Here is a 14920-nt window from a genome sequence, read left to right on the forward strand (position 1 = left end):
CCTATGAAGGTAAATGTGAGGTTGTCTATGGAGGATGCCTCACCACTAGTAGACATCGGGAGGTACAGGAAGTTGGTCGGCAGTCTCATCTATCTGTGCAACACTAGACCGAATATCAGTTTTACTGTTGGCATTTTGAGCAGGTTCTCCAATAAGCCCCGAGAGAATCATTGGAATGTAGGGATGCAGGTGCTCAGGTATGTGAAGGGCACTCTTGATTATGGCATCACCTATGGTATGGGCTCTTCCTTGGCTAGTCATTATGACTCACATTGGGTTAGAGATGTTGATTCCAGGAAATCAATTTCTGGATATTGTTTCCCTTTAGGTTCAGGTATCTTCTCTTGGATCAGTAAGAAACAACCAACAGTGGCATTGTCCTCTACCGAGGCTGAGTACAAGGCAGCATATTTTGCTGCATGTGAAGCAGTGTGGCTGAGGAGGATCTTATGGCACATGGGAGTGCAAGAGGATGAGGCAACTGTGCTGAGGCGCGACAATCAAAGTTGCATGGCCATTGCTAAAAATCAAGTGTTTGAGGCACGCACAAAACATATAGAGATTTAGTATCACTATGTGCATGATTTGATCAAGGACGGGATAGTGAAATTAGTCTACTGTCCAATAGAGCAAAATGGAGCAAATATCTTCACCAAGGCACTCAGGAAAAATCAGCTTCAGGGTCATCTTCAGAGACTCGACATTGGGCTGACAAGGTAGTTCACCTACGGGTGGACATTGAGGGGGGGTGTTAGACATGCTCAATGTCCCACCCTCTTGGTAACCACCAGTGGTCCAAAGTGCTCAAGTTATAAGGCCCCCATATGAGGAGAAGCCATGTGTGAGCCCGGGACATTGGATGGATCCTGACTTGCATGTTAGATGAGGTCTATCAATGAGACCATTGATGGTAGAAAGGTAATCTATGTGAGTCTAGCCTATCTGCTAGGTAGGATAGGTAAGCTGGTAGCACAACGAGGCACATTGTCTTGATTATGTGGGAGCCCCTTGCTCTCGCTACTGGTGATGGTATAGGAAATATTCCTTGAATATTCCATGGACGACTAGTCGGTTCCACTGACTAGGTTGACTGGTGGGCTCCACCGACTACGTTGATCTGACTATCGCCCTCATAGCTATAAAGAGGTGACCTTCCCAGTCCATTGCATCAGATTAGATCTTTTAGCTAGTAGCTCTTTACCTGGTATCTGTCTAGATTGCCATCTAAGCTCCATTGTGGGAGTGCACGAGTGGACGGAGCCATCATCTATACTGCATCAGTATTGAAGAAAAATTTTGTTCGTCTCCAGTTTGTTGTGTACTCTCTATTCCTTTGTTTAGTTTCTGTTCCACTGCGCCGTGTAATTTAACAGTATTTTTGTTCATAGAGTTGGCCAAGTCCTAATGTCCAAGTGGCTTAAGAGCTCATAACACCAAGAAAAAGGACACACTTGAAGCTTACACAATGTATACCTTTTATACTCTATCCTCTTTCTTAGAATTTGGCCAATCAAGTACTCAAGTTATAAGGCCCCCATATGAGGAGAAGCCATGTGTGAGCCCAGGACATTGGATGGATCCTAACTTGCATGTTAGATGAGGTCTATCAATGAGACCATTGATGGTAGAAAGGTAATCTATGTGAGTCTAGCCTATGGGCTAGGCAGGATAGGTAAGCTGGTACCACAACGAGGCACATTGTCTTGATTATGTGGGAGCCCCTTGCTCTCGCTACTGGTGATGGTATAGGAAATATTCCTTGAATATTCCATGGATGACTAGTCAGTTCCACTGACTAGGTTGACTGGTCAGCTCCACCGACTACGTTGATGTGACTACCGCCCTCATAGCTATAAAGAGGTGACGTTCCCAGTCCATTGCATCAGATTAGATCTTTCAGCTAGTAGCTCTTTACCTAGTATCTGTCTAGATTGCCATCTAAGCTCCATTGTGGGAGTGCACGAGTGGATGGAGCCATCATCTATACTACATCAGTATTGAAGAAAAGTTTTATTCGTCTCCAGTTTGTTGTATACTCTCTATTCTTTTGGTCAGTTTCTGTTCCACTGCGCTGTGTAATTTAACAATATTTTCGTTCATAGATTTGGCCAAGTCCTAATGTCCAAGTGGCTTAAGAGCTCATAACACCAAGAAAAAGGACACACTTGAAGCTTACACAATGTATACCTTTTATACTCTATCCTCTTTCTTAGAATTTGGCCAATCAAGTCCCAATACATAAACTAGCATAAGAGCTCACAATCCCAAAAAGATAATACGTTATTATATTAGCATTATTGTGTATTGAATGTTTTATACATATAGAAGACCTAGATTTACCACAAGTTTAAGGCATAATATTGATAATATAAATATACTGTCAATAAATCCATGTTTACTGTTGTGTAGGTCATCCAATCAATGGTTATTGCATTACCATGAATGTCAACATGATTATGGAGTTTGATTACCACCAATGATCATGTGATCATGACATGGAAGATTTAAACCAAAGAAACTTGTAGTCCTAGGGAAGGAATCGGCTGAAAAAATTTGATGCATGGTAATGCATATTGACAAAGATTTATAACCAAGTCTTCATGCATTTAAGATGTATGGTTGAAGGTCTCCCATCCTTATGCTCCAACACCAAGATTCATCTTGAGATCACTTGCATTTGTCTTGAATGCTTCAAAAATTAGGTCTGGAGGAGCGATTGTTATCGAGAATCTTCTTTCATGGATGGCCATGATGTTTCACAGACTGCACCCATCGCATGTTGTTCTGATATAATCTTAAGACAAACCTTCACAAAAAAAGAAAGAAACAAGCAAAGACAATTGGATATCATCGATGCCTTTTTTTCCAATCTCATAACATTGCGATCGTGGCATCCAAATGGCATCTAGTAGGCTGTAGCATCGATTCTCAATCTACAAATTTGTGCATTGGTGAGCTCAATTATGGCAGTGAAGGCAGGAGATATCCGAACAAAGCACCAAGAAAAGAAGATTGGAGAGGAGAAGCGAAGAGTTTAAGTAGAGGAGGCTTGACCACACAAAGCTATAATAAGCCAAAAAAACCCTAGGGTTAGCACACCTCAAAACGGATTCAATCCTTAAAGAGACCGAACACTTCCAATAAAGAGTGAAAAAACCAAATGAACGTTTAGTTGCGAGGCCAAAAGTGATAAAAAGGAACAAAACTCTAGATCAATCGAGGGTGATATTACTGAGGTCCTATCTTCTCTATGTAAGAAGGCAGGAACGAAGAACAGACGTGTTAAACTCTCGAGCATGCATGCAAACTATGGGAGGTTTGATGCGCTTCAAGATAAACATACTGACTGGAGGTTTGATGCACTTCAAGATGAACACCTCGCTCGATGATATACTGACTCACTTCCTGCATGTCTGTACTTCCCCCGCGTTCTGGGTTGCTTGCATCTCTTCTGGTCGCGCGGTACACCCTTTCTGTGCTGAACGTTCATCTTTATGTTGTCCTGCATCTTGCAGTTTTCCTTAGTTCGCTTGCCTGCTTTGATTTTCACGTTCACAACTGCCTCATCATCCGAAGTGCCCTCTTCCGTCTCTCCACTCGGACTCTTCCCAACGATCGACATGCCACCCCTCAGGCGGGGCAAAAGGTGCGGAGTAGCTGATTGCTTCGGAATGTCGTAATCGGCCAAGGGTCGACCGTCTTCTAGTTGCTTACCGGCAAATCTCAACTTCTGCTGATCCGACGATATCCCCTCTCTGTCTTCAGAGCTGTCGATCTCCAAGATGATAGTATTTCCATTTAACGCCTTCACGAAGATCGGCATCAAATGCACGCTGAAACTCATCCGAATGTTGTAGTCGGCTGGATTGGGGCCATTTTCCAAGTACTTAACACCGGCGATCAATCTCTGCTGATCAGCGGGGATACCTTCTTTGTTGTCAATGGTATCAGAACTTTCGACGTCCAAGGGGATCAGTTTTCCAGTCTCGAAGATCTGCATGATGGCAAGAGAGTATACAGATGGACAGGAGGCAAAGGCACAGGAATGGTGCTTGTGAGGAGGAAGGAGCTGCCTTATGGATGGATGTTCTAAATTCAAGGCTACCTAGCTCTTCGTAACGCCCACATGGTAGCGCAACAGACATGGCTAAGTATAATTACTCTATGTTACTTGGAACACACACATCTTATTTCCTAGGTGAAAACCTCTTTTTCCTAGATAGAGGTATCGATTTCCTATATAGAAATGTAACACACTCATCTAATTTTTTAGATGACAACCTCTTTTCCTACATAGAGGTATGCATTTTATCTTTTTCCTAGATAGAGGTATCGATTTCCTATATAGAAATGTAACACACTCATCTAATTTCCTAGATGACAACCTCTTTTCCTAGATAGAGGTATGCATTTTATCTAGGGAAAGAGTTTTCCAAGATATACATACCAAAATGCCTAGTTATATCTAGGAAATTTCCTCCTTTTTCCTAGTTTGTGAGGATTTCCCTATATGGCTAGTTTGTGTCTGTTGTGTCTGTGTCTGTGTCTGTGTCTGCATCTGTGTCTGCGTCTGCGTCTGTGTCTGTGTCTGTGTCTGTGTCTGTGTCTTTACAAGCTAAAATATATGAAATAGAGACATCCATGTGTATGAGGCAATTGTGTGCATACATATGTGCATATGTGATTATCTATGTGTCATCCTATAGGTGAATGTGTGTGTGTGTGTGTGTGCACGTCCACACGTGCATGTGTACCCACCTCCAACCCTGAGGGAAGGTCAACACAATGGGAGGTAAGCCTATCATGTGGAACTTAGCCCCACCAAATAGTTTGTCTTATTAATAAGATAATTAATCTCAAACCGTAATCGAGGAAATTTGTGATTTTTCCAAAAACTATAGTGCATTTTTAGTAAATCAAGATAAGCCCAAGATACATATGAAAAATTATGTATAAGGGTTAATACTTATGATACACAAACCTTGTATTGGTCTATTTCTATTAGCATGAATAAAAGGAACATTGGGGCAAGGTACCTTAGCCTTCTTCCAATTAGTATTTGTTTCAAAATTTCCAATTTAAGGTTTTATAACTGTGATGGAAGTAATAAGATAAGTGGTAAAGTAAGTGTCACAAGTGGGTTTGATTTTAATAATATCTAGCAGATAGATACATAATGGGCCATAAGGATCAACAAGATTTCTGTGGGAAGGTAATTTGATGTAAAAGCAGTATTAATGAATGTCAAATCATCCATAAACCATGCAACAAATAGAAAGCTTTAAGCATTCTATTTGTTTCAATTTAGATCATTTTCAAAATTGTAATACAAGTCACATTGTAGAGGTGAACAAGAATATCCCATAGGGATACCTTTGGTTTGAATGAAAATCATAAATCTCCCTAAGAGATCGGTTCCCATAACCAAAGGCTTCATCATGTACCCCGTCATGTCTTGCCCAAACTTGCCCAAGTGGACCACTACCTTGACCCTCTACTAATAATGCGAGTTCAAAACCTTGTCAGTTTGAAGGTCCCTCATGTCTCAAGCTAAAGAAGAGCTCTAGACACACTCTATAAAGTATGCATCCGTAGGAGCCAAGGGACTACTACCAAAACTAGATCTTGAGAAGCACCTAGGTCCTCAAAATTTATTCATACTGGTGAGGGGGTCCAAGGAACTACATAGGCCCTCCCACCATGCCTTGAGGATTGCCATATCATCTCTGCCATCTGAGTGCTTGCCCCACATCAAATTAGAGAGTGCATTCGTCATGTCTTTGCCCCCATGGGAAGGTCACTCAAAGTCCCAAAAGACCTAGCTAGGCCACTATCCTACTAGGCCCAATTGATGTGTGGCCACTCCCCAAGCATGAGTCCCTCATGGTCTCAAACCTTTGGATGGCATATGAGTGGCTACCTCCCAAACTCGTATGCACACTTGTACTAGCCTGAATGAGTCCTCTAGACAAATTTTGCCAAACCTTGTGAAAGCTCCTCATTAGGGAGGATCCCTTTTCTATGAGACAAGTTTTTTAGAATATCCACCTATGGGACTACTACCACTAACCTCCTTATGGGGGGTGTTCTTGCATCACTAAATTGAGAGATTTTAGGGCTCGGAGCCTCGGGTGAGACCACAAACCACGAACTTGCCCAAAAGTGCTATGCTTTGCATCTCATGATCAATAATGCCAAGTCCTCCTTGTGCCTAGGGCTAAATCACTATCTTGGGGGGGTGGAGTCACTAAAAAATATGTAAGATAGCACATGCAATCAAGGGAAGGGGTTTTATAATTTTATGGAGTTACATAAAATATACATATATAAGGGGTTTCTTAATTCAAAAGTGGGAAATTTTTATACATAAGGGATACTTTAATCATCTGAAAATTTATTAAAGGGGTGTATATAGGCTATAAAAATTCATAGGTAGGGGGTGTTTTTAATACTCCTTGATCATAGGTGCTATATAGGGTTTTTACATAGTGACCCCCTTGGGATCCAAAGCTAGCCAATGGATTGAGAAGGGCAGATCTTCTTGCTATAAAAAATGGAAAAATACCATTTAACTTTTTTCCACTGAATCCAGTCCACATGCTATGATTGGACATGGACTGTGCCAGCCAGACTTTTGTCCACCCAAACCTCACGTTGATCTAGGACAAAACATTGTGGTTGATGGACTTTTTGAGGCTATGGGAAGTGATAGAAACATGACCATTGCGGTTTTTGGACTTTTTGAGGCTATGGGAAGTGATAGAAACATGGCCATTGGGGATCGGAGTGTATATTAGGCGTCCTTGGATTTCATCACAAGAAACCCCAAAAGTGAGGGGATTGGGCTTCATGGATGAGTAAGTGTAAGGCTTGTTTGGAGGCTGGAAAATGTTTAGTTCTTCAAGGGAGCTGAAGGAGTAGTGTAGGAGAATTTAGCTTGGAAGGTAGCTCTACCCAAGAAAGGTGAGCATGCTATGGGGGTGTAGCAGATGGTGGGAGCTTTTCGGAGGAGGCCACATAGAGCTATAGTAGATGAAGTGATTTGGAGAGCCATGATCACAGTATGCAATGTGAGATGAAGGTTATGATGTTAATATCTGAGTACGCAAGCACCACCCACTAAAGAATGAAATACCTTGGTTTTCCTTTTTTTCTTCTAGGAATAGAACTAAACATGTTGGGTCAAATGCACGGAAGCAATTTTGGCTTTGCAACTTATGGCAACTTTGGACTGCATCTTCTTCTTCCAACAGTAAAAGAGTCAAGTCATCATCTTTGAAGTTTGCACCCTCTCTGTTTTTGTCTAGCACTTCTATATTGAGAAGGTGGGAACAAAGCAATTTTGGCTATGCCACTTGTTGCAACTTTGGACTCATCTTCTTCCGAGAGTCAAAGACTCACTCATGGAAGGCATCATCTTTGTACCTCCCTTTCTCTGTTTCTCTGTTTGGCACTTATACCCGGGGGGCCTACTATGTAGAAACCCCATATAGCACGTGCGATCACTCTAAATGTTGAAAATATTTTCTAATTTTAAAAATGATCATAAAATGTTTTTGAACCAGAATATTTTACAATATACATAAGAATCCTATATTAATTAAATTATTAGGGATAATTATCTTGATTTTAGCTTTAAAATGCTATTTTATTTATTATATACATCTAATAAACATTTAAAGAATTTAAAGTCAAATTGATTCAAATCTAAGGACAATACTCGAATTGCCAAATGTATAATGATAAAAATAAAATATAATGTGCAATGATAAAACTACAGTGTGCAATATAACTTGATATTTAAATAAAAATGTCAATTAAGAATACAATGCAATTAATATTCAAACCCAAAACCCAAAACCTTGAACCAACCCTAAACCCTAGACCCTAGACCCTAAACCCTAAACCCTAAACCCCAAACCCTAAACCCTAAACCCCAAACCCTAAACCCTAAACCCTAAACCATAATTCCAAAACCCTAAACCCTAAAATTTAAACCCTAAACCCTAAACCTTCCTAAATGCTAAACCCTCTAAATGCTAAACCCTAAACCCTAAACCCTAAATGCTAAACCCTAAATGTTAAGCCCTAAACCCTATATGCTAAACCCTAAACCCTAAACCCTAAATCCTAAATCTTAAAAACTAAACCCTAAACCCTCATGCAGTTAGGTCCTTTGCAAGTAAACCCTGAACGCTAAACCCTAAACCCTAAATCCTAAAACCTAAACCCTAAACTCTCATGTATCTAATCCTTTGCAAGGGCCTTAAAACATAGCATCCACATGCGAATATGGGCATTCTTGTTCCCCAGTGGCACATTCGGTATTCGATGCATTTGAGACTTTGCAAAGACATTAAAAACAATTAGTTTAAGACTTGTACAGAATGTAGGGCCAATGTGATGGTGGGACATATGGATTGATGTCTTTATCCAATGTGTATTGTTTCTTCACATATGTATTCAAATCCACATGTGGAATGAGGCAGAGCACAAATAGTACTAGATGCAACTAACCCTTTGCAAGGATATGAAAACCACTTGTTTTAAGATCCATGCAAATTTTGGTGCCGATTTGATAGTGTGGTATACGGATGTTGGTGTCTGTTGTGCATTTTTGCTTCATATACATAGCATCCACATGTGAATATGAGCATTCTTGTTCTCCAGTGTCACATCTAGCGTCCGATGCACCTTACACTTTGCAAGGAAATTAAAACAACTTGTTTATCGGAGATTTCTTTTTCTGTTGCTTAAGGCAGCGAGAACTCAGGGGACTTAAGTCTTTGTAAAGCAGCAAGTCTTATTAACTTTTTGCACATAAAGGTGGAGGTTTGTGTGGATTTATCTAACCCAAAAATATAGAGGTGTTGAGTAAGATACTCCACTTCATCCATAATATTTTGGTCAAAGAACTGAGGTTCTTTATTAAATCTATGGTTAGGAAAAAGTGATTTGAAGTCTCTAAGGACAATTTTCTTGATGAAATTCTTGTGGTCTAAAGTGGCATTGAAACACATCCAATTACTAAGATTGGACCATGCCAAACATAATTCCTTGATAACTGGATAAGGATACATTGGGAGAGAGGGAATATGGTTAAGAACCTTTTTCAATAAGTCTTGAAGAACTAGGTGTCTAAAAAGCTGTGGGTCTCTTGATAAAACATGAGCCCCAAAGTCATCCAAGTTTTGTAAAAAAGGTTTAAATATTTTAGAAGCAGCACAAATGCAAGATAAGGAATCTGTTGAAAAATTACAAAATGTATCCAAGGGTTTGTAGAAAGTTGCTATAATATTTTTAGGATATTTCCAACCAAAGCTAATATTAAACATGGAAAAGGTTTTCTTAGTCTCAAATTTATCAAATATTTCCAAAAAAACTTTTGCTGGTATAAAGAAATCAAAAAGTTTGTTGACAAAAAAAATATGAATAAACCTTTTCGCTTTTTTATTATGTTTATTAAGTACTGACAAAGCATTGGCTTTTTTGGTAATGAATCTTACTTGGTCACCATCTGTATTGAAATCTAAAGTCTTTGAAGTCTCGCCAAAGTCTTATGCACCTCGAAACACTTGAGTTTTCTTGGTAGAACTCTTCATGGAAGTTGGAGTAATAAACTGTCTTTTTGGATCTTTATTCTTTGACTGCAAGAGAATAGCTTCAATAGTATTGGCCAATGGTGTGTTTTGGAGTCGCGGAAGAAGGGGCATGTTGGGGGAGTAAATTGGCAAATTACGCACTACTTCTAGCATGAAGTCATGGAACCAAAAATACATAATAAGAGCGGTTCTAATTTATGAAGGGAACGAGGCCACCCAACCAATGAAAGCATACACCAAGGTCCCCAGTCCCGAGGAGAAGGGGAAGAAGCTAGAGAGATTTTGGAAAACAAACCATAGCAAGTGATCTAACCAAATGATGGAGGCTGATTGGGGTCCAGATCTTTTACACTAGCACTTGAGTTACACTGGCACTTGAGAAAGGGACGATAAGTATTCCAACAATTTTTCAAAAATTTCTTGAGGTCACAAACTTTGTCTTGATTAAAGGGTCCTTTAGTTCTAGCAGTAAGGGTAGTACTCAAGCACTTAGATGAGTCACGATCCGAGAGCTTAATTTGGGAAAGATCGAAGAAAAAGTCATTGGCTAAGGGTTTTGCAATGGTCCACCACTTTGGGAGCAAAGCTACAAAAGAGTGCTAAAGAGGTAATGGAAAACAAAGCCCTATGGTTAATAACCTCATAATCCCAAAGTTTGTGCTCTAACCTAATGGAATCAAGCTCAAGTTGGCATGGAGGGAGGAGAGGAATAACTCGAGAGAAAGTTTGAGACAAAAACTTTTAAGGGGATGAAGAAGTTGTAGAAGGTTGGGAGCTTAAAGCGGAAAGGGATTCCTTTTCAGTATGATCAAGGAGGTCAAAGTCTAAGAGAGAGTTGAAAATTTTTGTAGAGTTTTTGACATCACGGGGGATAGGAGGGAGACCATAAAGGGAAAAAAGCTTATTCACTATCAAGGGTAGGGTAGAGAAATAAAAGTTAAGATCCAGCACATCTTGATAGTTAATGAGGGGTAAAGACACAAGAAGTTTATTGAAGGCTTCTAAAAAGTGAAGTTGATCGTTCTTTGACTAGACTAGGAGGGAGATCCAATCATTCACAGAGGCAACAATGAAAGTTGACGGAGTTTTTTTCAAGGAAGCTTGTATCTTGAAGTCAAGAAGCTGCTTGTGGAAGTCTGGTCCCTTAAAACACAAGAGGATGCACTGAGTGCCAAAGGGTGGGATAGGGATGACAGAAGAAGTTGCCGCATATCCCAACTTAACCAAAGATGGTATCCAGTGGTTTTGCAAGCATGATTAAATAACAAGAAAACTATTAGTCATATTAGATCCCAATACTATTACCAGAAAAACTTATATATTTGACTAACAACCTTATCCATTGAATGTGAAATAATTGTATGACACTAGCCCAACCAAAGGCTAGTTGGGAAATCAGTGTGTGTGTGTTTGAATATAAAAAGTCCCATCATTGATTGAGTCAGACAATTAAATCCATTCATAGGATAATTTGTTAAAAATAAGACCATAATAATCAAGACTTATATAAATGAGACATGGAATATTATAGACACAATAGAAAATTCCAAAAATATTTTCATTAATAATACCAAATGCCTTTGAGAAATTAATTCAAGAATAACATAAAGTGCCGAATCTCTCCGAAGTTCTAGATACCTTGGTTAGGGTTCACTTACCTACCACCATCCACAGAAAACCATTTGTTAGAACAAATTTAGCATCATGTAGGAAGCCAGGTAATGCATGTGTTACCCATCTTGTTATCCCTTATACCAAAGAAACTTTAGAATGACAAAAAGATTCTAAATGTATACCAAAAAACCCTAAAATGGATGCCATAAGTTATCTATTGTTTCTTGCATTTTGCTTTTCGATATAAAAATGGTCTAGTTCTATTTCTTTGTCCAATAGTTTGCATTTCCCTTCGTGCAACCTCCATCTTTTGAGAAATATAGGCCATTTTGGCAAGGTCTGTGATTGCGGACATCCTAGCGGTCCTACGGAAATTGTTTGAGTTCACCGAAATTTCCTATCAAATTTAGTGATATCAACCAAATCAGGGGGTTGTCCATCACATGGGTAGACAAGATAAAAAAGAGGGGGTTAATTCATAATCAAGACTAAGAGACCAAAAGAAAGAGTAAGAGTGTGTGTAAAATTGGGGGTAAAAAAAGAGTAAATCAATTCAATTATGGGGGGTTATCCACACCCATGTGAAGAAATTGTTAAAACATTTTCCCTTTGTAACTAAGTGCAGTAATGAAAATGAAGCATAATTAATGCGGGGTAAGTTGTGGCAATGTAAAAAAACAAACTTAGGGTGGTACTCTGCTCCCATAAATGAGAACCTTTTTTAGAAATGGGGGGTATTCTGCACCCATAAAATGAAAAAAAAATTACATTGACAATCAATCATTATTAACATCAAAAGTATATATCTAAAAAAACCTTTTGATCCTGGGGGGTATTCCACACCCATGTGCTAAAAAAACAAATTAAGACAATGCATTTAGTAATTAAAAGAACATTAGTTAACGCTTTTCTCATAAGTGTTTTAATTCTCAACAAACAAAAGCTTTCAAGGGATTATTATAGCATAATTAAGGACCATTCTAAGTATGTGCACAATTGTGTGTGTGTTGCAAATTATTGCATAATTAAAAGATCATGTTTTAATGTAGAAATAAAAAAACTATGCTAGAGGAGAAATAAAACACATAAGGAAGGACTTGATTAACCAATTAACTTTGGATAAAGAAAAGTTTATTAGCATAAGGGATAAGGTGGAAAGTGTAACCTTTAATTTAAATAACACAACTCAATGATATGTCTATATATAGAGCTCTTTAAAGAAATAAGCCCTAAAATCTTAGAAGTGAAAAATCAACTTTAATTGTAAAGCAAAGAGCACACAATTAAAACCAAAGTAAGAAGATGACTAGAGCAAGAACATCAGTTTAGAAAAGAGGAGGCAAGTAAGGTTGGCTATTGAGACAAGTACCATACTAAGGCTATCCAGGAAGGATTGCTATTATGTGAGGCTCGCTTTTGTGTGGCTATCGAACCTGAGAAGGAGGAGCAAGCCAGTGTAGGAGGCTATGAATGAGGTAGTCAAAAGCAAGGAACTATGTAACCACAGGAGTTCCCGAAACAAGCCATGCAATACGAGCTAAAGCAAAATGATCTCCATGAAAGTGGAGCTCACCAGAGAAGTGGTTTGAGACACAAGCAACAAGGACTGAGTAGGGGATGGAATAGTTACATGAGTAAGCATGCAAATTATGACCAACAAGCCAACTCAAGAAGTGTGTGTGTGTGCATGCCAAAGAAAAGACCAGCGAGGTGGCAAAGGGAGCCATAATAGCATAGAGGCCAGCGTGTGGAGCTGGAAAAAACAAGTAGCACTACAAACGGATGGAGACCACTTTTTAAGTAGCACAACATGAAACGTTGTGCTACAATCTAGGCTCCACAAGTATGAAAAGCTCAAAGCGGCTATCAATTAATCGAATGCAATAGTCAATGCTTACAAATAATACCTAGCGAGCAAATCACCATAGAGTTGCCAAAACTATAAATGTGGCTACATCGATAAAGGTGGCCACAAACTTTGGGATTATGAGGTTATTAACCATAGGGCTCCATTTTCAATTACCTCTTTCACACTCTTTTGTAGTTTTGCTCCCAAAGTGGTGGACCATTGCAAAACCCTTGCTTTACAAGCTAAGCATCTCTTAGCCAATGACTTTTTCTTTGATCTTTCCGAAATTAAGCTCTCGGATCGTGACTCATCTAAGTGCTCGAGTACTACCCTTATTGCTAGAACTAAAGGACCCTTTAATCAAGACAAAGTTCGTGAGCCTAAGAATTTCTAAAACATTGCTGGAATACTTATCGTCCCTTTCTCAAGTGCCAGTGTAAAAGATCTGAGCCCAATTAGCCTCCATCATTTGGTTAGTTCACTTGTTGTAGTTTGTTTTCCAAAATCTCTCTAGCTTCTTCCCCTTCTCCTCGGGACCGCTGGCCTTAGTGTATGCTTTCATCAGTTGGGTGGCCTCATTCCCTTTAGAAATTAGAACTACTCTTATTGTATATTTTTGGTTCCATGACTTCATGCTAGAAGCAGCATGTAATTTGTCATTTTACTCCCCCAACATGCCCCTGCTTCCGCGACTCCAAAACACACCATTGGCCAATACTATTGAAGCTATTTTCTTGCAATCAAAGAACAAAGATCCAAAAAGACAGTTTATTACTCCAACTACCATGAAGAGTTCTACCAAGAAAACTCAAGTGTTCAAGTTGCATAAGACTTTGGCGAGACTTCAAAGACTTTAGATTTCAATATGGATGGTGATCAAGTAAGATTCATTACCAAAAAAGCCAATGCTTTGTCAGTACTTAATAAACATAATAAAAAAGCGAAAAGGTTTATTCATATTTTTTTTGTCAACAAACTTTTTGATTTCTTTATACCAGCAAAAGTTTTTTTGGAAATATTTGATAAATTTGAGATTAAGAAAACCTTTTCCATGTTTAATATTAGCTTTGGTTGGAAATATCCCAAAAATATTACAGCAACTTTCTACAAACCCTTGGATACATTTTGTAATTTTTCAATAGATTCCTTATCTTGCATTTGTGCTGCTTCTAAAATATTTAAACCTTTTTTACAAAACTTGGATGACTTTGGGGCTCATGTTTTATCAAGAGACCCATAGCTTTTTAGACACCCAGTTCTTTAAGACTTATTGAAAAAGGTTCTTAACCATATTCCCTCTCTCCCAATGCATCCTTATCCAGTTATCAAGGAATTATGTTTGGCATGGTCCAAACTTAGTAATTGGATGTGTTTCAATGCCACTTTAGACCACGAGAATTTCATCAAGGAAATTGTCCTTAGAGACTTCAAATCACTTTTTCCTAACCACAGATTTAATAAAAACCTCGGTTCTTTGACCAAAATATTATGGATGAAGTGGAGTATCTTACTCAACACCTCTATATTTTTGGGTTAGATAAATCCGCACAAACCTCGACCTTTATGTGCAAAAAGTTAATAAGACTTGCTGCTTTACAAAGAAGCAACAGAAAAAGAAATCTCTGATATGGTAGCAATCTATTCTTTATCTTATGAAATTACTCTCCCCACCAAACTTATTGTTCCCTATCTTATGGGGACTTATAAGGTACATAAAAATGCTTTTAGGTGGCTAACCAATGCCCATAATTGCACGTTCTCCAATATTACTGACCTTCTCACCAAGCTACTTAGAGCACTTGATTGTGGTATTCGAGAGTATTCGAAAAGACTTCACAAAGATATTTGGGTTTTT

The 14920-nt window shown here is 38.8% G+C and overlaps 1 protein-coding gene across 1 annotated transcript; it reads right to left on the minus strand.

The window, feature by feature from the left end:
• Positions 1 to 3364: 3364 nt before the first annotated feature.
• Positions 3365 to 4000, minus strand: LOC147902182 (polyubiquitin 11-like). Its single transcript, XM_087374447.1, has one exon. It carries the CDS (start codon positions 3998 to 4000, stop codon positions 3365 to 3367), a length of 636 nt encoding a protein of 211 aa, XP_087230573.1.
• Positions 4001 to 14920: the final 10920 nt, after the last annotated feature.

This window comes from Dipteris shenzhenensis, chromosome 5, assembly GCF_047967505.1.
Source record: "Dipteris shenzhenensis isolate YYH24624 ecotype China chromosome 5, Dip_SZ_1.0, whole genome shotgun sequence".
NCBI classification, from domain to species: domain Eukaryota; kingdom Viridiplantae; phylum Streptophyta; class Polypodiopsida; order Gleicheniales; family Dipteridaceae; genus Dipteris; species Dipteris shenzhenensis.

Coding starts and splice junctions, on each gene's coding strand:
- LOC147902182 (XM_087374447.1), bottom strand. CDS start 4,000: ATGCAGATCTTCGAGACTGGAAAACTGATCCCCTTGGACGTCGAAAGT.